The 27,681-nt window shown below is 46.4% G+C and overlaps 1 protein-coding gene across 1 annotated transcript; it reads right to left on the minus strand.

Annotated features, from left to right (window-relative positions):
- Positions 1 to 8,242: 8,242 nt before the first annotated feature.
- LOC126528553 (galactosylceramide sulfotransferase-like) lies at positions 8,243 to 27,478 on the minus strand. Its single transcript, XM_050176417.2, has 7 exons — positions 27,379 to 27,478; positions 26,944 to 27,236; positions 25,167 to 25,325; positions 23,750 to 23,960; positions 17,242 to 17,487; positions 14,866 to 15,039; positions 8,243 to 9,406 (listed from the first exon to the last, which is right to left on the minus strand). The coding sequence occupies exons 2-7, from the start codon at positions 27,189 to 27,191 to the stop codon at positions 9,056 to 9,058; spliced, it is 1,389 nt and encodes a 462-aa protein (XP_050032374.2). The 5' UTR covers positions 27,192 to 27,236; positions 27,379 to 27,478; the 3' UTR covers positions 8,243 to 9,055.
- Between the last annotated feature and the right edge of the window lie 203 nt (positions 27,479 to 27,681).

Raw genomic sequence — 27,681 nt, forward strand, 5'->3', positions numbered from 1 at the left:
GAACGAAAAAAGAAAATACAAGAAAGACATGCGAGTTACGCGTGTTCGCCGCACAATATGGTCTAAATACCTGTCTCCGACACGTCCTATTCGTCAGCGAAGAGCGGGCCTGCAAACGCGCCTTGTGCGAATGCGCCTCCGCGAAGTCGTAAAACTTGTTTTATATTCCGCGAGCTTTCGATGCATTTTCTATGCCAGGCTGCAGCTGTCGGTGCTGCTTGCATCAACACTAAGAAACCGATAAAGAAAGGGCACCTTGCGTGCGTGGCTGTGTCCATATGTTGCTGTATGTTTCTGTGCACACTTTCGTGCTAATCCCTTTCCGAGCCACTCTGCAGATTGAATGCCAGGCCTAATCAGGCACAGAAACAAACCGCCCGTAGCACACGAGGGCTCCATGCTCTACACATGCCTATCATAGTAACAGACAGATCATACATAACTGAGGTGTTGGCAGTAGGCAAGAAAACTCGGTGTGTTCGTTCACCCAATGAACCCGTGACCGTCTCGGACTTCTTTGCCAGCTCTCTGTTTATGCTGAGAAACTTCGGAGGTTTTAGTATGCATGCTAACTTCCGAAAAATGAAGTGCGCTCGTGATTTTGACTTTGTTCACACGTGTATGCACGGCAGTGTGACAATGCCAACGAGGTCCGGCAATAGAAAACAGGCGAAGCGTGCTTCATGACGAGGCGTATATCATTAAACGCTGCCTTTAAGTGATAGATTGGAGAGCTGTTTTTATAAACTTTACGCTCCAGTCTCAACCTGCACCACTCAACCCCCAAGGTTGAGTTTGGTGAGCTTGGTTTCCTACTGCTCTGGTGTGGTGTGGGGGGATTCGGGGGGATATCACTGTTTCGGTCACATTCCTACATCATATAGTACGGGATGTCTGGGGTGTGGCAGAATTTGCCGGGACATACCATCTCATCTACAGCAGAAAAAAAAGTAAAAGTAGAATCGACCAGGGAGTGTTAAATCTGACTTAATTTCTGCTTTTTTTCACGTTTTTACACAACGAAAATAATCACCCAAGGAAACCATACCGATTCTTTATCTGTTCCAAGAGGCCAAAAGCTCTGTCAAACGCTGCCGGAGTACTTGGTCCAGTGAGACACGAGTAGAAGCTCCGCCCTCGTAGCTTTCCCTTCATTGCCACAGAAAGTTGTCCGCAAATGTAGCTCGACACGGACGTGGTACACGTGGCAGTGCTCAAGACTGTTACTTGGCAAGCCCTCACTTCAATTCTTTAATGGAAAAATTGCTAAAGAAATTCTGAGAATTGTCGTCGAATGCGTAAGCATTCTTTGAATTGAATTCTGGAGTATTAACGTGCCCGAACCACAATTTGATTATGAGGCACGCCGTCACGGGGGACTGCGGATTAATTTTGACCACCAGGGGATCTCTCCAATGCACTGGACACGGGCGTTTCTGCATTTCGCGCCCATCGAAATGCGGCCGCCGTGGCCGGGATTTGATCCCGCGACCTCGTGGTTAGCAGCGCAACACCGTAGCCGCTAAGCTAAGGGTAAACGTTCTTTGGCTGGGCTGCTACTTCGCTTTTGCTTACTTTATTAGCTAACTTATTCATATCTGCCCATCGCTACCATTCATTTACTATTGTACTATTATAATAATTACATGTGTTGACATGACCAATTATGCAGTTATTTTGCAAATATATTGTATAAAATGAGCCGAAACGCCGTCAAAACCGCTTTTTTTGCCACACCACAGCTTTTCTTTATTATCTTCCTTTTTATTTTTATTTTATTGCGATAGCAACTATATGGAAACTCCAGGCGCATTTCTGCCATCTCCGTCGCGCGGGCCCTATCTTGAAAATGATATGCGGTAGGGACATAGTCTAGGCGCATCGAGGGCCGATAGCTTCGTGTGCACTGTGTTCTTACCGCTTAGTTCACGTTGAAACGAGAGACAGCACGAAGGTCAATTCGCTCGCTGCTGCTGCCACGCTTCCTCACTCCAGCATTTTGACAGCGAGTTTCCGCAGTGATCGAGTTAGACGAGTTCATGTTTGCTTGTGCGCGCGTGACACCATGCTTTTTTTTTATCTAGTCAGTAAACGAATGTTTAGAATTTTATACGGCCGATAAAACTAGCTACGATCCTTACTTCGTATAGCTGTCTACTAATTTGCTGTCGCAGTCGATGCCTCGCCTATTGGGCTAAACTGCGACTGTTTTTTTTTCTCTAATGCTAACAATAATCTATACTTACCCTGTTATAACGATTAAATATGTTGACCAATCACGCATTTATTTCGCAGATATAAGGCGTCAGGGGAAAAACATACTTTGCTGCACTACTCGCCAAAAAACACCTACGTATTAAAACTGCACATTTCTCACGCACCGTGAGAAACAACATGCGACGCATTTTGCAGGCAGTTTGCTATCCAGCATTGTTCAGGATTCCGCAAAGCATTCGACCAAAGCGTTTGTGCAAAGATGATAGCTGTGTGCGTGACGCGAGCGCACGTGCGCGTGACGACAGCAGCAAAATGACGAGACTATGGCGATCCAGGGAAAACACGGGGAATGCGGGAGACGGAAATTCAAGACGAGGAGCAAAACGGGAACAAGGTGAATGCAGGAGCCAACGTTTCGACAAGTGGACTTGTCTTCTTCAAGACAATCTCAGAGGTTGTGCAATATCGGGCCGACCCGCGGCGGAGGTGAACTAGGCTTCAAGCACTCAGCAAAGTGAAGCGGAAAGTGCGTACATTCTTCGGAATCAGGCATACAACATGCAGAACAGCATTAGTTTAAATAGAAAACAAGCACAAAACAAGCATCCGAACCGTATATTTGATGACTGGCCCGCGAGAAATTCATAAGGTAAAATGTTTGTCGCTTTCGGCAGTATGACTGGAATCAATCATTGGCGTGAATTTCGGAGTCAACGTTTGCGCCGCGGCTCTGTCACTCTTTTATTGGCAGCGCGCTAGACTCAGCCTTGTTCATGCGTGACACGTTCCACAGAACCGCGATCGAGGTGCGCCAACGTCCCGTGGGTATTCTTATATTTCGCGCAATTTCATAATGGCACGTAAAAAACAGTTGCGTAGTGGACACGAATTTAAATACTACGCAACCGGACGTTTCCTAGAGCACTCTACAATTTCCTCATCGTAAGTAGTTCGGTAAACATAAGGCTTGAGGTGAACTGTTGACTGTTTAGTCTTTTCGCTATAGTCTAGCAACTAAAGAAAGTGCCAAGGAAAATTGCATGATTTGTTCCGTATCCGTGGCTGACAACATGTCTTTAGCAACGTCCTCCTATAGTAAACCCGAATATTTTTAAATCTTGGCTTGAAATATTTTCTTGAAATGTAAATTTTCTTGCATGTTAACATTTTTCGGTATATAGCTTGAGCGAGCCTTTATCGTGATTGGTAAAATATGCTTGTAAAACTTTGGAGCGCCTGTATAAGTAACTTTCTGCAAAAGCTTTAACTAACCGACATAATTGAAACTTTCTTTACTGGTCACCTGTGACATGGCCCCTATTCTTTCCAAATATAAAATTGTTATCACATGTGATTCTCCAGTAGGCAAGCAGAAAAACTTTGTAAGCATTTGATATAACGCTTCTGAAAATCGAAGCAAAACACAAGGATTTAGCCGTTCTTATTTAGCCGCTATTAAACCTACACATTTCCAACTTTGACCAAGCATGGCAGCTAACATGCTTCAAGTTTCCTGTAAATATGAACTCACTGAGAAAGGAGAAAGAAAGCATTTTTTTTTCTGGACACAGTGAGAACGCGCATTTAGAGTTTTCGAGCGCCTCCCTAGTCACACTATCGGCTTCACTGCAAAAGCGTGGAAACGGTGGTGCCGGATCGAGTTAAAGGAAGACGTACTAACAAATATAAACAATGAGGTTTTGAGGACTCAAGTCACAGGCGAATCACAGTTGAATTTCTTTCGTGCACCGCCTATAGAGGCGCCACTGAAAGCCACCTAGCGGACGCTTCCAACAGTACACGCGGGAGCAGTAGCAGACGACAGCCCTTTGCAGCAAGGATGGCTGAAGTTCGCGGCTGCGATTTCTCTTTTGTTCGGGTGCCAAGCTGCTTCTTCTGCGGTGACAGGTGTGGGGAAGATGCTGACCTCTGTGCGAGCGGGTATGAACACGATGTTACCGGTGTTTGGGACAGCATAGTCCACACACGTGCAAGGTGTATCCCGCAGACAAACGCCATGAACCCCATTTACATGACGTGGAGCTCATGTTAACTAGCCGATAAATTTTGTTGAGTGATGTGATCTCTCGATGGTTTTTTTTTATTCTGCCCTTGCCGCAATGCTGCTTCTGTACCTGAATAATAAGCACCCGTCGTTAGTGCAGACTTATATCAAACAAATCCGTACGGTGCAATCTCTGCATATGCCATTGTGATTTTCTGCCGATGAATACATCTGACATCACCGAATAAGTGCAGTCGAAGTTGCCTCAAGAAGAGTAATTGCCAATTTATTGATGGAAACGCGTACACTAGCCAACGAAGTCACCAAACACACGGGACAATAAAATCGCGTGTTAGTGATGCACCGCCGACGCAATTCTGCGGCATACGTCGATGAACTAGCCTTCCCGCTGCAGTTTGTGCAATTTCAGATTCCCCAAGGGAGCTGCTTGGAAACGTACAAAGCTAAAGACTAACTAACTTTTCAGTACTTTTTTATATTACTAGAGAGAGGTGCCACATGATATATTTAAAGGCAGAGCAGCGCCAGTCAAAGTAGATGAGCGCTGGCGGCAAGGCCCGGTTTAGTCGTCTGCAGCGTGAGTATAAGAAAAAATGCAGTTGAGTACAAAACTCACATGCAAGAAGGGACTACGTTGTGAAACAAACAAATCACTCGACGTGTTAAGTTTGCTCAGGCAGCACCGAGGTGTGATGACTTCCCAAACGGGACGCGAACTTTCCAGCGAGAAATGGAACAAAAATACCATATGCAGCTGCTATTAGCAATTCTCGCCCTGAACTACCTATTTTCTAAACACATTTCCAAAAACGCAAACAATATCTAAGATACCCTCGGGCGAAAAGAATAAAGCTCTTAAAGAAGCACTTCCTTGGTATCATTCCGATAAGACACAGCGTGATTTACACCCTTTACAAACAAGGCAGGGTGAAAACTTCGCAGCTCAAAAGAATCGACAAGAGTTAGGCATGGAGCAACTAGCAACAGTTAAACATGTGCAAAGCCACGCATAAAATAGATGTAAAAACATGAAGTGCGTGACAGCTGGTGCGAGGATTTACCGCGCCACATGAAACCTACAATTTCAGTTCTTGCAAACTTCAGTAGCTTTAACATACAACGCAATGCGCTCGTGCAGTCGTGCTGCCTAGCTAGCGCAACGCGGTAAAGAAGCGGAAAACAATATAACCGGCAAACAGCATTCCGAACTTTAGCGAAATGCCTTTAAACCTCATGCTGCACTGCAGACGAACTTCGTTGCTCACGCGTCTAAATATGATCGAGTGGAAAAAAACACCGACGAGACAAAGGAAAGGATGAGAACAAGAAATTTCCCTTCGAAGCGACGATCCATTTTTGCTACCGTTGCTTCCGCTGATGAGGCTTTGCCGGGAATGATTAGAACCGTATCCCCGGCACGTTTTCACCGGTATTTGAGCCCCCCACCCTGCAACAATTCTTCTTCGACATTCACTAAAGCTTTGGCCACCCCACACTTGCGAATGGTGTTGCCTATCTTGCTCTGAAAACGTGAATAAGAAAGAGAAACACGATCGACGACGCAACAAACTACGGCGCGCGCCAGGCTCCTCTCCCGCGTGTTCTGCGCAAGGCCGCCACCAGTGGCGCGTCCGTCGGCGTGCACGGCGCCTATTGGCGAATTCTTTCGCGTAATAATTCACTTTGATGGAAAGTTGTCGTCGCGCCTGCCTTCAGGCATTACAAAACTACCTAGCTTACAAAACCACCATAGATTCTTTGCATAACTGAGTTGTTATTGTCTTAGTTATTTTGTGGAAATTGTACAAATTGTATTAGGCTGCATTGATCAAAAAGCGTTTCATTTCAAGCCTATTTCTTTTAACTTAACGTTACTCTTTTTTTTTTGTTTGTGGATTCAGATTTTACAGTGAATGTTGTGTCATCGCAGTAGGAGTTATTCTGATGGGTTGCCAGAAGGCGAGCTACCAGGCAATATTCCCGAGGACGGGGTCGAACGTACGCGTTCATATCGTAAACAATGCAACTTTAATTCAACAATTAAAAGAACACTCTCGCTATCCCATCTACCGGCGGACTTGCTTTATATTAGGAAAAAATATTTTGAAAGATAAGTTTTCTCTGATGCGAGGATTCTTTTGCCAACACTCACTCGTCCCTTCAATGCGGCACACAGCAGGTGTGTAAGTAGCCGTCGCAGTCCGTTAGAGAATTGACTAAAATTTCTAAATAACCTATAAATTTATGGTTTCGAGGCACATGTTGCAAAGGCTTTATTATAGCGGGGTGCGGTGGGAGCAAGAGTGGGAGGCAAGAGGCAAGAGGACAGGTGCTACTCCAACTATGGGGTAGCGCCTGTCCTGACATGTCTTTCTGTGTCCTCGACTAAAAGAAGTAGCGCTGGATTACTTTCTTAAGAAAAGAAAAATAATGCGTCACCGACTAGCCTCGAAACGCGATCTTTTTAAACTCCTGAACTTTCGGTATAAGCCATGTGTTCTAACCATGGCTAGAAATCGCGCTGACTCAGTGTTGCCAGACTGAAAGACATCCTTAATTGTCCTCGGTAGACTTCGAGCGCGTAGACTTTTCAGTTGTAGCTCAGTGGTGTAGAGCGCATAGACTTTTCAGCGTAGCTCAGTGGTGCCCTGGAATAGGGGCGCCAACCATGCAAGCCGGAGATCTTCATCAACCAATAGAAGATCAAGACATCCGGCCCGACCGCTGAATTACTCTTTCTAGAGTAATAAAGTTTACTTCCTCCTCCTCCTCCTCCAACTATGGGAGTTGGACTAGCGAAAAGGTAGCGCTCGATTACTTTCTTAAGAAATGAAAAAACAAAAACAAAATAGTTCATGTGTTCGAGTCTCACTGGGGACAAGGATGTACTTCAGATTGCCCCGACCGATTCACGGCAGTGGAGCTTAAACGCCCTTCGGTACCTTGGGGGACGCCCTCAACCGCTCACGCTCATTTTTTGTATTATACGAAGAAGCGAAAAACTATAGCGCTATTGTGACCCAGCATTGCCTACTGCAGCGACTGCATCCACACTTCGCACTCAGCACGGTATGTAGTGTACTGACGTAACACGTTAAAACAGACGGGAAATCACCATCGCTATAACCCTAAGAACTTAAAAGGTGTAATGGTGCTGCAGCACACTACTACGTGCCGCAATGGTTCGGTCCCAAAAGACGGCGACGACACGCCCAGCACGCTGACGGTGCGCGAGCAGTGGAATCGGGCTTCCGCCTGATTGGACGAGCTCGGCTAAAAATATAATTCGAGGACCCAGGCACCAGTGTCCGTCTGGTTTTCTTCTCTCCACCCCCCCCCCCCTCCCCCGGAAATGAAATTGTGAAAGGCTGACTCATTGTCGTAGCTGCCCTAGCGCTGAATGAGCCTGGCACCTCCTGCACAAGCCCTACATCCCCCCCCAACTCCACCCCCTACCCCGCTCTTGCAAGCAAAGCAAAAAAATTTGCGAACTCGTTTTTCAAAAAAGTCTGACCCAAGTGAAACAAGTGGCGACGCCTAACGTGTCATTTACCACTGGTGAAACGAAGACCGAAGTGCGATGGCTGCAGCAGTGTGCAGTTCACGAGGGCATGCTGCTAAAGGGATACTACAGAGTAACACGAAATCATTTTAGGTCACACACCTAAAAATACTCGCCTAAATTTTCGTTCGTCAGGTGGTAAAGTGTCGAATAATACATCGAGAATAACGAGACCAAACTTCACCTTGTTCGAACTTCGCCCCAATATCAGGGCGCCTGTACGTCAACGGGAGGTCCCGGATATTTAAAGTACTTGTCGCGCTCACCGGCCGGTCTCGACGCACTATGAGAGCATGAAAACTTCCTGGGCGGGGTCTCTTGGTTTCTTTAGAATGCAGTGTTCGAAGTGCTTTCCGATATCACTAGGCCCTAATGCGCGTCAAAACACACGACGGCAGGCGAGCTGGTACAGAAGCTTCCAAATTGGGCTAGTTGGTGGAAGTTCATCTTGTAATACTGGGGTTGCTGCGCTAAAACACACGGACAACAGAAGTAGAACAGGACAGGACGCGCGCAGCCTCACAACTGAATTTTATTGGGTGAAAGATGACATATACATACAGTAATCAAAATGACGTCATCATGCTGATAGGCCATCCAAAATCGCTGCCGTCACAATCTTGTGTCCAGAAATTGCACCTCACAAACGGCAAGCACAATGGAGGGATCGCTAACACATACACGCGCTTTCTTCTTTCTTCTTCGGCAACATACGCCTCGAACAGCTCGCGTGTACGACAATCCCTATGACGGAATAATTTTTTTTTCTAAAAGCGGAAGGCACACCTTTGTCTCTTTTTCACAACCCCTGCAATGTTTTGCTACGTGAGAATGCTCGTCAGATGACTTATTCTTAAAATGTTCTTTTAGACGGATATTAATACAGTGTCCGGTCTGACCGGCATAAACACAGCCGCAGGAGAAAGAGAATTCGTAAACAGGTATGGTTTAACAAGTCTCGGACGGTATAGCGTTGCTGTTTTGCTGTTGCGTAACCATGCTTTACAATAAAGCATAATGCATCTCTCCGACGTCTCTTTAAATCAAAAGGAAAAAAGAAAACAGCGGACAGCCATTGGATTATGCGCCAACTAAGCCAACAAAGAGTGCTCCTTTAATAGACTGTAAATTGTCGACTTAAGCTGAACACAGCCAGAATAAAACCAAACGTTCTCATCATCAAACGTTTTATATACACTTTTCTTTCTTGCTTAGGAGAAAGAGGAGGGACGCGCAAGGCGTCACGTCTGCTAGCCGCCGACCGCTCTCCAGGCTAGCTGGAGTGATAACAAAAGGAGCGCGACAGAAGAGGTCGCAGCAGACGTCACCGGTGCTGCCCCCTGGGCGGCGCCCCAACGGGCGAAGTAGAAGGCCGAGATGTCCATGAGCTGGCGGCGGCGCACCATGTTGGTGAAGAGGAGCTCGTTGGCTGCCAGCTGGCGGCACGTGGCGGCCGGCACGATGCGCGAGACGTTCTTGAGCCGGTATCCCACCACGTCGGCGCGGTACACGAACTGCGGCGGAAACACCTTGTCCGCCGAATCTTCCGAGTCCACGCAGTCGCCGTACATGGCCATGCGCGTCTTGCGCAGCGCGAACACCTGCAAGAGTTAACAAAGGAGCGCACCCTTCGTTAAGAGAAGGCCCAATGTAGTAGCGTGTTTGTCTGTCCTGAGAAGCAATTGTGGACACCGTGGAGGTAGGTAACGAACGAAGAGGAAGGATTACGCTACGTAGCCTGTCTTCGCAAGCTAACTCTGCGTGTTGAACTGCTGCGCTACGGTCACCTTCACAAATTGGGACAAATTTCAGCAACTGAGGCAGAATACCACTCACGCTGGACCTGACTTAGGCACGTAGGCTAAATGCCTCAATAGAAACTAAAACAGTAGTTACAGACATGCATATAACTTCAGTGCCGGCAGATCGGACGTGACCCGCATTTCACACGCGTCTGGAAAAAGCGCAGGAAGCTTGTGCGAGCCTTATCCAAGCAACCGCATAACAATCGGCGTCGTAGAAGTGTAGACGATATAAAAATTCAAGCGATCAATCATGCCCGGGCACTCGGACAAACAGAAGGGGACCATATTTGCGACAGCATCCAGAATACGTTACGCAAAAAACACACGTGGCATCTTTTGCGTGCCCTGCTCGGTGCAAGGAAGCGCTTGGTCCCTACAATAGAGAAACACGCAAGCACAAGGTAGAAACAAAACATTCGAGGAACGTCGGACAGTTTGCATACCTGCGGCACATCAGTCACTGTACACAGACTGTGCACGCCCCCCCCCCCCCCCCCCCCCCTGACGACAACATGGACGGCGACTTCACCATGACAGAACCAAACACAGCATTATATTACACAGCAATGGGAAGACGGCGCCGGGCCCTGAAGGCATCACGTAAACTCTTCTGCGCAATCTGCCCAACGGAGACAAAGAAACGCTGCCCTCACACATAAACAAGCTTTGGAACACAGGCGCCCTCCCATTCGAATGGATAACATCACACGTTACAATGATCCAACAACCAGGGGAGAAAGCCACGCTTTGAAGCCCCAGACCAATATCCTTAACATCATGTGTGGGCAAAACAATGGAACGGCTTGCATTGAACATACTAGAAGAATACCTGGAGGGTTAAAAGCATTTTCCGCTCCAGCTCATAGGGTACCGCAAGAACATTTCCACGCAGGAATTTTCTCATACTGCAGAACACGCTTCTGCAGCCAAAGACAGCACAGACCCAAGCACTTCTCGAAATACATGTATAAAAGGCACTGGATAACGTTTACAAACGATCATATACTCAAATCGGTTCACAATATTCGATGCGGCACCAATATGTACAATTACATACGCAGTTTCCTCAATGGTAGGGCAGCACGCTTCAAGGCCGCGGAGTCTCTTGCCTTCCCCATCACTATTACCCGCGGAGGACCTCAAGGATCGCTTATATCTTCCACCCTCTTTATTATCTGCATGACAGCACTATCAAGGCAGCTATTCACAATCCCCAACCTTCATCACTATTTCTACGCCGACGACATTACCATATGGTGCGAAACCGAATGTCCAGAGGACGTCGAAACAACCCTCCAGGAAGGCGTAGACACCATAGTTCACCCCTTGCACAAAGCCGGACTCCAACTTTCAGCAGAAAAGTCTGAAATTCTCCTCATGAATCGAACACGATAGCAAAAGAAAACAAGCGCCCTGATGCAACTCAGATTATTAGGTGACATGTGACATCGTGACATCGTGCTGAATACTCGGATTCATCATGAAACACAACAATGCAAACTCTAGCGTTATACAATATCAAAAAGATTGCCGAAATCTAACGCACCTAATGCGGCGGATCCTTAGCAAAGAAACACGGGCTTAGAGAAGAACAAGCAACACAGCTCGCGACTGCGCTCGTGTATGTAGCAGGTTTCTGTATACCGCCCCGCTCCTAACGCTAATACAAACACAAACTCGAAAACTCGGATCTTTACTCAACACCTTTCACTAGGTCGCCCTGGGTTTACCGATATGCACCTCAAACCAGCGCCTACAGCACACGGGCCTCTCTCACACTCTCGCACATTTCGACGTTGCGAATAAAAACTTGTTCAAACTAGGTCGACCTTCTGACATATGATTTTTGAAAGTGCTGCCCGTTGAGCTACGTTAGTGTGTCGTAGTGAAGGTCAACAAACTGCGCAATGTCCAAAATTCATGAATGTGGACGTGACGTAACCGTGATCATGTGCTTGACGCACTTGGCCCCGTGCGTTTGTTCCCAGTTTTAATCGATGTGCCATTGTTTCGGTGCTTTGCTAACTATTTTGTGCATAGTTACTCACGATAAGCTTTTGTAACTCCCGTCACTCCTTGTAACACTTCATGGTAACTTGCGAGCGCTGCAGCCGCACATGCTGCCTTTTCGTAAACTTGCGCTGTGAGATGGCTGAAAACGGCCATGGAAGACATTAAAAATGTACCGCTACGTGATCACGTGTTGGGCCGACTTTTTCTGGCTTATTTTGCATCACTTCAAGCTCTCTTCTACTTTTCCTTCATCTATGCTGGAGACAATGAAGCAAGGGCTGGACATTGGCACATTTCTCTATATTGTAGGGATGTGGCGAATATTCGAAACTTTCGAATAACGAATAGAATATTGTGTTATTCCATTCGGTTCTTGAATCGATCGAATAGTAATTATTCAGTTTAGGTTCTCGAATCGATAAAAAAAATCCGAATAGTTTTTTTAATAGTTTTCGTATACTTTGTGTCGTCTACTGTAGATGATAGAACATGATATCCAAGCCAAAAAGCGATAACTTTCATTAAAGGCTAAACCCCATTAGCGCGATTTTGTGCGCGACAGCGACGAGCGACGGGTTCGCGCGACAGATCGGGCCGTCGCTTGAACAGATCGCTCGGTCTTGTCGCGCGATCGCTCGGTTTTGCAAATCTAGAATTCGTCGCTCGTCGCCCGGAAGTGCTATGAGCGACTAGCCAATAGCGCAAAGCCGGAACTGGACGTACATAACTCCAGCACTTCCGATTGTCGCACGGAACGAGCAAACAATTGAATTTTTATACGTGCAAGGATAAGAACATACTGCAAGACCTTCAGAAACATTTTATGCTGCTTTTTACAGTAAAATACATCAACTTAAGTTAATAAAGCACGCGTCACGCTAGTTTCGGCGCCTATATTGCTGCCCTCATACCGGCAACACTGGGGAGACGTCGCTTGAAGTCATCGCTCGCATGGGGTGCAACTTGTAGGCGACGAGCGAACGCGACAGCCATCTCCATCGCGTCGCTTGTCGCTGTCGCGTGCAAGATCGCTTGCATGGGGTTTATACTTAAGAACAAAAATCTGAGGTATTACGAGCCGAAACTGCATGATTATGAGGCACGCCGAAGTGGGGAACTCCGAATTAGTTTTGACCACCTGGAGTTCTTTAACGTGCATCCAATGCACGGTACACAGGCGTTTTTGCATTTAGCCTCCATCGAAATGCTGCCGCCGCGGCCATGATTCGATCCCGCGGTCTCGATAACTTTAATCGCTTTCACAGTATGCATAACTGTGGACAGCACGCTGTGTCACTCAGGCAGCAAGGTCTTTTCCAGTTAAACACGATCACTCGCAATAATATGTTGGTTAGACACGCTATTCGGCAGTGGTTACCGTTGTACTATCTATAGATGCAGAACATGTGTCCTCTCATCAAATTAAATTTGAAAATATGAGAAGAGCAAGAAGAACAGAGAGACCAACCATGTGCAGCCAGCAGACCATGGGATGAAAACTCGACACTAAACTAGTTGTTTGAAAACACGAAAGATTGCAGAAAAACACTACGAAAATACAGGACTGGAGCAAGTACACGAACACAGGACACCGAGCGCAAACTGTTACCTGCTTATTTTTCAGAAACATTAGAACCGGAGCACATCACAGGCATCGCAACCCATTATACCAGTAGTCACGTTTTTTTAAAGATTCTATATTGCACTACTAAACATCGTTACTGGCGCTCTTTGGCCGTTGTAGCCCTTTCGCCATGAAACAGTATTAATAACACCGTAGGCGCAAAGATGAACCCCGAGCATCATGTTTCTAAAACAAAAATTAACATTGCATAGCTAGCACTCGGTGTTTTGTGTTCGTGCAATTGTCCAGTCTTGTTTTTTGATCACAGACTTCAGCGAGACAATGAACTGAAGCAAAACGTAGCAGAAACTTACTCTTTTTTTTTTTTCAATTTTCGATTCTAATGTACGATTACTTACAGATTAGGGTTGACTTTATCACGAAAATTATATTCCAAAGAAGGGAAAAACAAAAAGAGAGTTGAAGAAAATGCAACTCTGAAACCCCTGAGAGCCGTTCTCTCAAGCGTGCACGTTGCGCTTCGCTAACGGTTTATATTTATAGGTGGTGAGATAAGTTGGGAGAAGAGGGGGAGGAGGTGGGGCAATGGTAACTTGCCGCCTCCTTCGTGCTTCTGTTCGCTCCGTGAGACTGTCAGGTAACCGCCAACCACCGTGCCTACCAGGCAATACGGCCAATCAACCGCCCCTATCGCCGCTTGCTCTACCCTTCCATGCACAGAAAGTGCGCGAGGCGCGCGAATGAAGCTATACATTTACGGCTCGCCGAGTCAAGACAAGGCGAGTAGAAGTCGAACAAAAGCAGAAGCGCACACAAGTGCCGTTGAATAATGTATTCGAAGAATAATGGAGTAACGGTACATATATTTCGTATGTTTTTGAAAAATAAGGTTTCAGTTTCAGTTTCAATGGAAGTAATATAAATTAAGGATATGAAAGAAAGAAATCTTTCGATTACCGTATAAATTATAAATTAATTCTGCAATATAAGGTAAGGAAAGATATTATTTAGATGCATAATTATTTACTTTATGTTGTTCTTGACGTGTATAAATCACATACATCCAAAGCAAGCTCCATTTCAAGCCAGCAAAGCATTTAATTCATATCAGATCTGATACGTTCAGTAAGATGTCTGAAATGACCTAAGCGAAACAAAAAGCCAGAATAGCGTTCTTCACACGCTGGAGCGTACTTTCAGTTGCGGAATGCTCAACAGTACAGTGACACAGTAATAAATAATTGCTGTGTCAATAAATGACAATTCATCTAAAACTTCAATTATTTATGTTTTTACGAATGCAATTTTTTATTCATGAAAGTTATTGTTCCAATATTTTCTTGGTGTAGAATCGCGTTCGTGCCTTTCTGGTCCCAAACACAGAAGCAGTAATTCACCGTAACTCGTTTAAAGGAAGTTATCACCGACCAAGTCTTCCCAGTTACGGCAACGAGTGTATAACCAGTCGTTTTGCATGCGTGGTTTGGCGGGTGTGCGTGCAGCGTACACGAGAGCTGACAAAGCAACGAGCGCGAGCCCACCTTCACTTGCGCGCTATTGCTTGATGTTGTCTAGTTACGGTGATGGTTAACAAGTAAGAGAACACGAATTCGCGAACGGTTCTCGCGTATCGTAGGACTGCGTTTGTCTCACGCACCTCCTCCTTCATTCGCTCGGTGCCAAACGCTGCGATCTCCTCGAGCAGCCTGCTCTTGAAGAAGCCGTACAGCGCCACGTCCACGTAGTTGGCCGTCAGAATGGCGCGACGGGCCTTGTCTGGGATGCGACTCGGTAGGAACTGCGAACTCCGTGCGTTCTGCTGGAAGCTCACCTGCGCGAAGTTTCACGGTGACGTCACCACAGGTGACCAACCTTGCGACCAGAGGAATTCGACCACTATATAAGGGAATAAGGATGGTCGGGAAAAATTTCGTAAAAAATTGACCACGTGTCACTCTAGGACTAAAGAAAAAAAAAAGATTAAAGAAACCTGCTGGAAGCTCACCTGCGCGAAGTTTCACAGTGACGTCATCACAGGTGGCCGACTTTGCGGCCAGAGAAATCACACCGCTATATAAAGGAATAAGGATGGTCGGGAAAAACGTCTTATAGAAGTGACCAACCACGTGTCGCTCTAGGACTAAAGGAAAAAAAATATTAAAGAAACATCATGCTGGGGTTACCATGAGTCAATCCGCGAGGTTTTCTCCGCCACGAAGAATTGTCAACGTTTCATGCCGACAGTATTCGTTTGTGTCGAAAAGTTTAAGCTCAATTTATGGGTATGTACTATAGCTATAGCACGCTTCACCAGAAACTTTGAATTCATGACCGCCTATTGGGATGTTGAGATAAATTTGTCTTCTCACCGGTAAATACGGAACTGCGGGAATTTAACCTCCATATGGAGGTATCAGGAAAACGTTCATGCTTAAAAAACCGCAGGTCAGTTAGGATGAGCCTAACAATTTGATTATCACAAATCTCTGCGGGGGCCTTTGCATGGGGCCCGTGTGGGTGGCAAGAAATGTTTTGTGCTTGTTTCATCACGGGCCTATATATATATATACAGAAGTTTAACCCAATAGAGATGGTCTGAAAAGCTCCGCACTGCCATCGCAGCAAGCAATTTTGGAATTGCAAATGAAACCGTACCGATTCATGTTTACTTCAGATCTGGAAATATGCTGATGCACTTTTTTTAATGGTATTCTTGTCTTGAAGATAAATCTAGTGGCCGCTTATCATGGTGTAGCAGATAAACTGACACAAAAAAGGTAAATGGTTAACATGCGCTTTTAGTCTAATCGCAGGGCCAACTAAGCGGTATGTAACTGAGTAACCGTATATTCCACAAGCCTGGCCTCGCGTAGCGTATGTAGCTGAGCTGTTTATATTTCAAAGGATTTCTTTCTCCCTACAAGCATGGCGAAGTTAGTACAGCAACCTATGGCGCTGTACAACAACCTGGACCCACAGTAACGTTACGAGGACTATATTTACATATAAAGCGCTAATTTATTTCTGGGGTTTTACGTGACATAGCCACGATGTGATTATGAGACACGATGTAGTGGAGGACTACGGATTAATGTTTGACCACCTGGGGTTCTTTAACGTGCCCCCAATGCAGGGCACACGGGCGTTTTTGCATTCTATCTCCACCAAAATGCGGCCGCCGTCACCGGGATTCGATTCCGTGCCCTCGCGCAATTAGCAACGCAATGCCAAAGCCTTTACGCCAACCCGGCGGGTCTTGACGGGTTAGCGTGCATTTTCTTGAAACGAAGTCTCATAAAAGTGAAGTTTCTTTAGGGGTGTTTTTCACTGCACTTAGCACAGAATTTAGAGGGAGTGCATTTATAAACTTAAGCAAGGTAAAAAATGCAACGATGTCTTGCGCTCGCGGATGTATTATCGCGCTCAGTATCAGCTACAACGTGTGACGCGTTGTATCCCATACTGAGCGCGATAGTACTGTTACCCGCCGTGGTTGCTCAGTGGCTATGGTGTTGGGCTGCTGAGCACGAGGTCGCGGGATCGAATCCCGGCCGCGGTGGCCGCATTTCGATGGGGGCGAAAACACCCGTGTACTTAGATTTAGGTGCACGTTAAAGAACCCCAGGTGGTCGAAATTTCCGGAGTCCTCCACTACGGCGTGCCTCATAATCAGAAAGTGGTTTTAGCGCGTAAAACCCCATAATTTAATTTTTAATAGTACTGTTGCAAAAAGGTGAAAATGAGTTCGCGTCTTCCATTCGGACACCACGGACTCGCCGAAGCAATCAAAAGCAATATCGCATCTAGATACACAAATTTATGTCGCGTCGCACTAGCTGGTTAGAATATACTTTCGTATTTCATGGGACACAGCCAAGATCGAGCCTTGGCAAGGTTGACAGTTCTTTTTATCTTCTCTTTTTTAGTGTGCGGCTGGCGCACAACGTGAGCTTAGTTTCTAAGAACAAAGCTGTAAACAATGGCTCATTGGCTTGCAACGAATCGCCGTTACGTGTGCTGCTTGAGTGCTTACCACGTCCTTGGTGGTCCAGCACATCGCGTGCTTGAGGAGCACCAGCGACTCGTCCATGAGCTCGGCAATCAGCACCAGGTCGAGCTCAGAGTTGAGGCGCCGGATGAAGTTGACGACGGCACGGGATTCGTTCATGACCCCGGTGGGGAGGCCCAGGTCGAAGGACATCTGGTTCGTGCCGATGCGACCGTAATCGGTGCGCTTCCCCGACAGGTAGGACACGAAATGTCCTTTGCCACGCGCGTCCTGCGTGAAAACCATACACCGTTAGGCAGAGACGCCATGAAGGGGGGGGGGGGGGGGGGGGGGAGAGAATCGCAATCCACTCGAATGTAGCACGAAGCTAGCTACATGAACCATCAAGTAAACTCACCATGTGAGAGTGCCCTGCCATCACCACCTTCAGAAAGACTACACTTTCTAAGCTACCACACAACTATAGCGTCCTGGCAGCTGGGAGGAGTGGACCAGTCCCCCACGAAAGTTCGAAAAACTGTGGTGACCGCTTCTGGTGCAGCACTTGAAGAACATGCTGGGCCAGGAGGCATGTGCCTACCTGGAGGCCCGGACTAGGGCTAGTTCCTTTTGTGCTAATAAATGTTATTTCTCTCTCTCTCTCTCTTTCTCTCTTCCTCCACCTGACCAGGTTCCGCTGAACTGTTACGCCATATGCAGAGACGTGATTCTGGTTGTTCACGCGGTACAGCAGAGATTCGAAGCGTATGAATTACCAAATAGAACAACGATATATTCGATTCGATCTTTGAAGCGAATAGTCACTATTCGTAAATAATAATGTTTTTTCTAACGGTTTTAGATTATTCGAAGTGGGCAGCTGAGCGCAATCAAGCATAAAATTAAAGCACAAGTGCGGGAAAGTTCATCCCGCACGCCACAAGAGACAAAAAAAAGGAACACGAGAGGTTACGTAGCGGAGCACGCTAGGCCCCTCAGAGAGTCAGACTTTTCGGGCTAAACCGCAATCCATCGCGCTCATCTCCGACTCCTAGGTATGCAGATAAACTGCTTATTGGCATCTAATGATCCATTAACTACCTTAATAAAAAGCGCTCAATAACCTGCTTTGTGATGACAGAAACTTGCTAATCTTGTGAATACACTAGAATTTGAATGCAGTATTGCATTAATGATGAAGACAGCTGCTCACTCTTCAAAAACCGTGCGATATTCGATTCAGTTCGCTCCTGGCGCTATTCCATTCGTATTCAACTCGGTCTCGAAAATCGTTATTCACACAACCCCACTGCGTGACGGAGCCTCCGAGATCGACCCGAAGACCGATATCAGTGTGAAGGTCGCGGAGACCGCCGTGAGGGCCGGGCCCTCTGTACAGTGAGAGCCATTGTACAGTACTTAGGTGTCCTATGGAAACTATCGCTTAGGTAGGTCTCGTGCGCAAACTATGGTGCCAATGCGAACTGCGTTCCGGAGACGTTAGATGGGGAAATCGCCTCTGTCTTTCGGTACGCTCGGGCTGGAATAGTTGAACTTCAATTCGTTTGCTCCCATTCTAAAGAGAAAAGATAACCAGGAAATGTTTCCTCTAACTGTGTGTGTCCGCTTACCATGACGTTTAACTACTGTCTCATTTTCTTTCTAGTAAAACATTTTATCCATGCCATAATTTTGGAAGAAATAAACGCTACAAACGCTACATGTTTTGTGCCTTCCATAAAAAGACACAGCCGTCGTAGTTCGGGACTATATATCCCGTGATTCCGTCTCAAATCACGCCAAGTAAACAAGCTAGGTTCAACGTAGCTTCAGAACCGAAGCACAATATCAAGGCTCAATAGAAAAATGGAACTTCGACCAAGCCGCACTCTGGTTTAACGCAAACTTTATATTTAGCCCATGATTCGACTTATTTGGTTCTACATAAATGAATCAATTATTGACTAAAGAAAAATCTGACATTTTCACTGTCAAGCGGGTATACCCTCGAGCAGTCACGCTTTATCATGTTTCGCAATGTCAAGCACGTGTTGCCCCCTTCTTCCTGCAAAAAATCTGACGATAGCTATTCAATGCAGAAGTTTAACGTTAATTTCCGTTAGCACGATGGAACTATTTCTTCAGAATGCCCATCTACAAAACATGAAGCGAAATGCAAAACACCATTTTGCCAATGTAAGAAAAGATATTGTGATGATAAAAAATATCCGCAGGAGAACATGTTACGGCAGCCATGGTACATACAACTTTTTATGGTATGGTTTTATTGCATTGTTATTTTCTCCTTGCTTGTTCTTGTCTATATATAGGACTTCTGTTACTTATTTAGCATACATACTAAAACATATTTTCTCACTTTCATTATTTCAATTTTCAAAATAAATACGATGTACCTAGGAATGCAAAAAGGCAAAGTATATTTAAGACAATGTACGAAGTCTGATGTTATCGCCTGTTTTTGTTACACGATAGCGCCTATTTGCATCCATTGACAAATTTTTCCCCATAACTGGGCGCGTTACTCAAGACAGAATGAAAGTATGAACTCTGCGTCAAAAGTCAGGTGTTCGTTGTATTCCTTGTTTCTCAAACTGACGCCGAACACAGACAAACGTGTAGAGGCTGAGCGGTGTCCTTTGTGGCGTGTCTTTCTCATGGCTAGTGACGTAATGACAGTAACCAAGTTTACTATTCCTAGGCATGTCAGCATGCACTGTGGCACATCACTACGCAACATTATCTATACTTTACCTTGTAACATTTTCACGTAGCTTTGTTCTTATTTTTTGGCCGCCTTTCTGCCATGGGTTCGAGACATTTGATTATCTCCGAAAGCATATCAACGAGGTGTCGGCAGTTCGCACTGAAATGTAAACGGAGGCGCGCTCCATCGTTTGTTCAATTTTCTGGAACTGAAACCCTCTGGTTGCAGTTAACTTATACTCTCCCAAAAACGCCACATTTTGTACAAAAACGAATAATACTCATATTTTACTTGAAAGAATTTCAGGTACACATGTGACCTAGCACTCATCCACACAATGGTCTCACGCTCTTTCAATTTTCTTAGCACGCTCGGCATGAGTCATGAACAGTGCCGATTCGGCCGTCACTTACCTAACGCCCCATTTTACGGCTAATACCACATTGTGCTACACTGCCTGCTAAGACACAGCAATAATCAATTGCTGAGACCACTTAATTTCATAGTGACGGCCTCAAATGCCTTCAGAAAGTTGTTAAAAATCTGGGAGAATCCAAAATGAAATGTCTCTGGACAACAAAGCACGCGATCGAACTGGCAGGGGGCGCTGGACACAAGCATTGAATTTATGACAGCACAGGGAGCGCAGTGCAGCGCCAAATGCTGCTGCTCATGTACAAAAAAAAAGAGCAGACAAGCTATTTGTGAGCGTACTACAACCACGAAATTACCAAAGTATTTGCAAGATAAACATGCCATACCCGCACATGTGCATGACGAGCACGCAGCTCGAAGAGTAATTCCTACTAGCGACGGCCTTCCAGGGAGAGACTCCGCCACTCAATATCCCAACAAGTAGTGCACCAAAATACACCGTACTCTGTAGTGTGGACTTGAAAACTCACTATGTTTTGAAAAATCGTAGAACTAGAGTGAAAAAATATTCACGTAGCAAACCCGCTCGCGGCGCGACAGCGGCGTCCTCTAAGTGACGTCACATGTGAGAACATACGACTCAAGTTTGTTGAGGCTAATACTGCCACGCAGAGAAAAAAGAGGCACAAGAGACGATTTACGATGTATTTCTAGAGCAGCGCCGCGAGAGACCAAGGTGGAAACCATCTCGCGCCGAGAGCCCAGAAGACCCTCTTCGTCTTTGTTACCGCCGCTCTCTTAAGCGTCTTTTGTATGGCAACCAAGAAACAGTAATTTTATCGACCGTATAAACTTGTAAACATTCGCCTACTAACTAAATCAACAAGCACGGTGTCACGCGCGCACAGATAAATATGAAAAGTGCATCTCGCTCGATGACCGCGGAAATCCGCTGTCAAAACGCTGGACTGAGGAATCGCGGGAGCAGCAGCGAACGAATTGACCTTCGTGCATCTCTCGCTTCAACGCGAACGAAACGTCGAAAGCACAGCGCATACGAAGCAACCGGCACTACGCGCACTCTGCAAACGTCGCAGATCGCTTTGAGATGAGGCCCACGCGGGCGCGCACTTCGGCCACGTCGCAGATCGCTGCCAAGATACGGCGCGCGCATGGCTGCGCCGGCCGCCAGACTTTATACGGAATCTCACGGCGACGGCGACGGCAGCAATGCGCCTGGAGTGTCCATATAATTGCCATCGCAATAAAAAAGGTAAGTGCAACAACTGTGTTTACCACAAGTCTGGTGATGCACATGTTGATACTAGTACCACTATCAGAATTCGTTTCGAGTAGACGTGCTTTAGGAATCACCGGCTACATTTCGTAAATTGCAATATGCGCTTTAATGCAATTAGAGAAAAGCTGATGTTAACCAGTCGCTTAGGCATTTTGATTTGCTGTGAAATGTCCGGCTGGTTGAGAAATCCAGTTCTGGAATTAGTTATGCGACGCAAAACGTGCAATGAAATACGTACATTGTCGTTCCGGTTGGCAGTTTGCTAAACGCATGCATTCGACAGTTAGCGACAGTCTTAACTGGAATGCCGAGACATTGCACGGATATCGCGAAAGGGCTGCTAGTCTGAAGATTTATACTAAGGATACATCACTTCATTACGTCTCGGCTTCAACTTTGCGATCAGATGGGCCCCGATACCAATAATTTAAATGTTAATTCGCCTAATTTGGTATATTAGGAAAATTATCGTTGAAGTTTTCTTTGCTGATTATGTCCGCCTGCTTACGTAACTATCAGTGAGAATGACTAGATAAGGATAAAAAGAAGCACCTGGAATACAGGAAACTGCATTACACAACCTCCGTTGTTGCTTCAATAGTTTGTCTGCGTAACGACTCTCTGAAGGTTTCTGTTAGGCTTGTAACATACGTGAAAACTAAGCTGGAAAACCTATATGGAATGGAGTCACCCGGAATTCCGAAGACAGCTGAACACTTATGAGTTATGAATGCGAAAGCATTAATGTTCAGTTGAACGCCGCTGAGCGGTCCTTCAAGTTTCACCCTGCGAGTAATATTAAACGGGCAAACAAACGTAAGGGGAACGTTAAAGGGCCACTAAAGCGAAACAATAAATCAGTTTAGACTAATGAAGCATTGTTTGAGAACCCTGCAGGCAGTCATTTAAAAAAAATAGTTTGATTATTTAATGAGAAAATGAAGGTCCAAGTATCAGTATTTTAATTTCGCGCCAAAAACCCAGCACCTGTGCGTCAGCGTGACGTCAGGAATTCCAAAGTATATTTTCGCATTTGGGCCGCGTTGGCTGAGTAAAGGTTCCCGAAACTTGCCATGTTTAATATTTGATTCCTTTAGAACACAATGTAGTCAATGTGTACCGCTGTTTATAATTAGTAGGCCATAGAAGATGCCATCAAAATCCAAGACGTCACAGCCCCCAGGTGCGGGAACTTAAGTAGGCGTCGCCACCCGTATTTCGTTCTTGCGCTTTTTCTGGCTTACCAAACGTCTTATTGTTGTAAGAGTGGTGTTTTTGGTGTTGTAGAACGGTAATTTACTGATGCAGAAGAAATCATTTTTCACTTTAGTGTCCCTTTAAGCAAAGCAGCACGGACACATATACATAACACCAAGCCAGACAATGTGGTCCGTCCGTCCATCCGTCCATCCATCCTCGATGGTACACGACATGAGACCGACGGGAATACGTCGGCATTAGTCAGCGCCAAGTGAAAAATTAAATAACTGTAGCTTGACATTTTCTGCCTCTTCCACTCAGAGTAGCGCACATACACACGGCGGATCATCAGGAACGCTAGTGTGCTTATAGCGGCGAGCGCACATTGCTCACGCCAGCAGGAATTAAGGCAGAACACTCACCTGGCTCCGCCACGGAGGTGATTGAGCATAGCGTTCGCGGCGCGTTGACTTCGCTTCATCTTAATTTTTTCTTTGTCGTTGAGTTCGCTTTGTTTCTGGAGGCCCTCTCGCGCTCCACGTGCGAACCGCGCATACACCGTCGAGCGGGACAGCACGACAACGGCGACGGGGGCGCCGACGGCATTTGTGCGTCTATCGCGACGAATTTCGGACTCCGACGCAGGTCGGGCTTCTGCTGGTTGTTCCCTTTGATTGACACCTGATGCAGAGTGCGCCACCGCACGCTATGTCGCACGAAATGCTTGGTGGGCGGAGGGGGGGAGTCCCCTCAAGAAATTCGCGGTGAAAGGAACACAATGCAGTCAACGAACTACTTCCATTATACCGGCATTATAGTTGCGATTTCCCGCTTGTTCTGTCTTCTTCGCTGCAGTGTGTCGTTCTCATTTGCGCAATGCAAGGTGCAAAGCCTGCGCAGCTGTTCTCAGGTTCTCTACGGAAACGCAGTGTGCGACACCGTTTGACGCCCACCTCGAAGTCGTCGATGTGTATGCCCCTGAGCTTGAGGGTGGCCGCGAGCGACTCGAACATGGCCATGGGCTCCCGAAGTATGGTAATGATGAAGACGTCATTGCCGAGGAGGCGGGCGTACTCCTGGCGCGTCGAGAAGCGGTTGTGGTGCGCCAGGATGTGGTACTGACGACCGTAGCGAGCTAGGTCGGGAACCATGTCGTGGCGGAACCTTGGAAAAAAAATGAGAGGACATTGCCAGCGCTCGGGGCCATGAGGGGCCTCAAAACCCCGTACTAGTTCCGCTTACAAAACCATACTGCGTCTTCCATCTGTGCCTCCGCCGCTCGAAAACGAAGTTCCCTATACAGAGGCACAAATTCGTCACCACCTTGACGTCGTGAAAATGGAGCGAGCGCATTGGCTGGTTCATCTACGCAGATTGCGAGCTGAACAGCGTTGTATTTACCGCTGCATTCTTAGGTATTGTCACAGACTATAATGAAGGACATGGTCTCGTGATTCAAGACGAGTGCACCGTAGTCTTGATCATGCAATGAGTGTGAGTATAGCCAGGGTGATTTTCATTGAAGTGGTATATCTTCACGCTAAAAAAGTAAAGGAGGCTTCCTTCACCTTAACCAAAAGCAATAGCCGCACAGGTTTTGATGTTATCGTCATTTCTTGTTAGGTTTAAAGCTAGCACTGACATTATTAACATTTGTCGTTACGTACCATCAAGTTGATTTCAATTCCATAGTGGCAGAACGAAAATATCAACACCAATGATATCTGCCCAGACAGATTTTTTTTTTTTTTTGGCCCACTGAGACGCTTGCCTTTGGCCTGAAGAATCCCACCTCTAAATATATCTCGTGCACTTGTAACATCCGTTTACTCTTACCTTCAATTTTAGAGAGGATTAATTTATGTTCCATTGAACCGGCATCCCGCACGACATGACGAATAACTAAGAAAGCTTTAGTTTCATAACCTTTGATTCGAAGCAACCTTCAAGTTTAATCTCACTTAGGGCTTTTAAAACCATTGGTTCATGTTATGTTTGACAGTGCACACGTAAAATTTATAGAGACAATATAAGCACTCAACTTCAGTGCTACGACTCATGCTATAGTCATGCTAAAACATTGGTCATCTGTGCGTAACCATCACTGCTTTTCTGTTATACGTGGCCACGCTTTCGATATGGCGAGTCCTTAAGCTGTATCACCTTTTCATTTTTGCCCTTGGAACAGTGTCCCGACTCATGCTAGTCATGCTGAAACATTGGTCATTTGTACGTGACCATCACTACTTTTCTGTGTTATATGTTGCTGCGCTTTCGATATGACGAGTCCTTAAGCCGTACTATCTTTTCCATTTGTGCACCTTGGAACGCCAAGAACTGGCTGGTCTCGTCGCTTAGCGTACCACATACCTGGTCGGGTGTCCCAGGTAGACGTCGCGGGGCCCGATGGCAAAGGTCAGGTTACGCGAGTAACCGTAGCGCATGATGATGTTCTGCACCGACGTACCTGCACACTTGTGCGTCTTGATGAAGGCCACGCGGTTGCGCTCCGAGCAGCCGGCGCCGACACTGCGAGTACGTGATGAACGCGAACGCGCCGTCACTTTGGGATAAGGTCCCTGTAGATTATGTATAGGGACTGTACTTCGGAAACGACGCCAGCGCCCTTAGTCGACCCCTGCAATCCGCTTGACTAGCACAGTGTCACCACTGGGGGGGGGGGGGGGGATTAAACTGTCCAATTCCGCCACGTTGGCATTTCTGAGCCAATCAGAGTTACCACGTAGCAGTTATGTTGAGCCAATCATATATAGCGGACAAGGCGGCAAGTTTGACAGTACGAGTATATACGGCGGAGTTTGACAATGTTTGGAACAGGGGCCCAGTGTCGCAGGCAACGCTGGATTTCGTTGGATTGAACGTTGGATGCAAGCCCGATCATGTATTTGCATTTGCATTCGCTCTTTCTTTTACGGCCGATTGCAGTCACAGAACAATAAACTGATACCCGGAATCCTGTTGTGTTGTAACTTTCCCGTTACATTTTACTAATGACTCAGAAAGCGACGCTTAAAAATTTCCATAATATACACAAGTTGGCCCCAGAGTAGGGAGGGGCTGGCTCAATAAGTTGACGCTCGCCTAGGGGCCGTGTTTTGTCCCGATTTGCCCTCTCCAGACGCCGAGTTTTGTCCCGAGATGCCTGCATGCCATGTGGTGCCGAATCGCCTGTTCGCCTTCTTGTGCGTCGTGGCACCACATTCAAAAATGACTCCATAGGCAGTTGGCAAAGCGCAACACTTTCGGATGGGAGGCAACAGCGCCTGCGATCTTATAACGGTTCGGAAAGCGAACCGTTCCCTTGCCTTCGTGCGATTAGTCACAACGGCGCTCTTGCTGACGAAAGCGCGCTTCTGATTAATCACGCTAGTGCAAGCGAAATGTTCGCTTACCGAAGCGTTAAAGGGTTACGCCCTTCCTGGAACGCATGACCCCTTACGGCTCCTACACTCTCTCGATGCAGCTACAATAAACAATGCTCGATGCCCTGGCTAAAGAACCGTACAAGCCAATGCGCGTTTCGTATCGTACGCATGTGTTGTTAGAAAGATGTGTAATAATACCGAAACGCACGTTTAAATTTACTGAATAGCTTGGCAAATAGTTTTCGTTCACATAATCAAAACTTCGCATAAATCTTATATCTACCTCTGACGCACCCGCACCCCTCCCCCCTTCCCTTTGCTTTGGCGCCAGATGAAACAGCTAGGTTGCTTTGCCCTTCACAATGGTGGTGGAAAGCCACCGTCGCTACAGGGTTGTCGGTACTTTACAAGAGGTCGGTTCATGTGCTGTATATGCGCTTTGCGCATGACGCGAAAGCGCAATTGATTGTGACATCACTAACGTCCCAGTGGTTCTTTCAAAAAGAGCTCATCGGTTTTTTTTTTCGTCATTTTTTTTTTAGTTTGAACTGTTTTCGCAACATATACATTTTGGTGAAATACTCTGCAGACGCGATCGTCGCCGCGAGATTTATGCTCTGCTTGAAATGCTCGAAACTGGTGACTCTTTAGTTGAGTCAGATGGTCACTGCATGGAGCCTGTAGCTTTTGTGAATTCCCGAAAACACCGCCACGTCGGGCAGCGTCGTTTCAAGGTTATATAATAGAACGTGGTCAGTTACCCAGCGCAGCTGAGGAACAACGCGATGACCGCCGCGCCAATGAAGAAAGCCGCGAATGCATGAACGGGTCCGCGTCGGAGCAGCAAGACCGCCTGGTGGTGCCGCAGGCGGAGGAACATAGCCTTTCGCGAACGTGAAACGCAAACAAAGAAAGGGAAATCGATCAAGCAGCTTGCACACTGCGCCGAAAGAGCAACGCTGTAATTTGACGAAAGCGGAATGAAACGCACCGTATTTACCAGGACCATGCTTGGGATTCACGCAAGCGCGAGAAAGTGGGACCGCGGAGGCACCTGATGATGATGATGATGTCCTTGATTAGATTGGCGCTTACCCACTCGCGGGGATTGGCCAAGAGTCGGGCAGACTTTGCTCATGTGTTCAGAAAATGGAGGTAAAAATCTAAAATTTTGTTACATGAATGTTACATGGCACCTGAATGTCAGCCAGCTGAGCACGCCCTCCTCAAACTTCGTCTTTATCGTCTGCGATATGGCTGGCGACTTGGTTGTTTTAGCGCAGTTTACTGTGGAAGACCGGCTATGAATGGGATGGTAGGAGCGTTTAGCAAAATAAAATTGTGTATATATATATATATATATATATATATAGCAAAATGGGTCGAAAGGAAACTAGTAATTGAAATATTGACGTTAACAATACGCCAACTGACACAAATACGCGGTGAATAAGAACTAAATGTTACAGTGAAGAAAAATTCATATATATGGAGAAAAA

This window comes from Dermacentor andersoni, chromosome 9, assembly GCF_023375885.2.
Source record: "Dermacentor andersoni chromosome 9, qqDerAnde1_hic_scaffold, whole genome shotgun sequence".
NCBI classification, from domain to species: Eukaryota; Metazoa; Arthropoda; class Arachnida; order Ixodida; family Ixodidae; genus Dermacentor; species Dermacentor andersoni.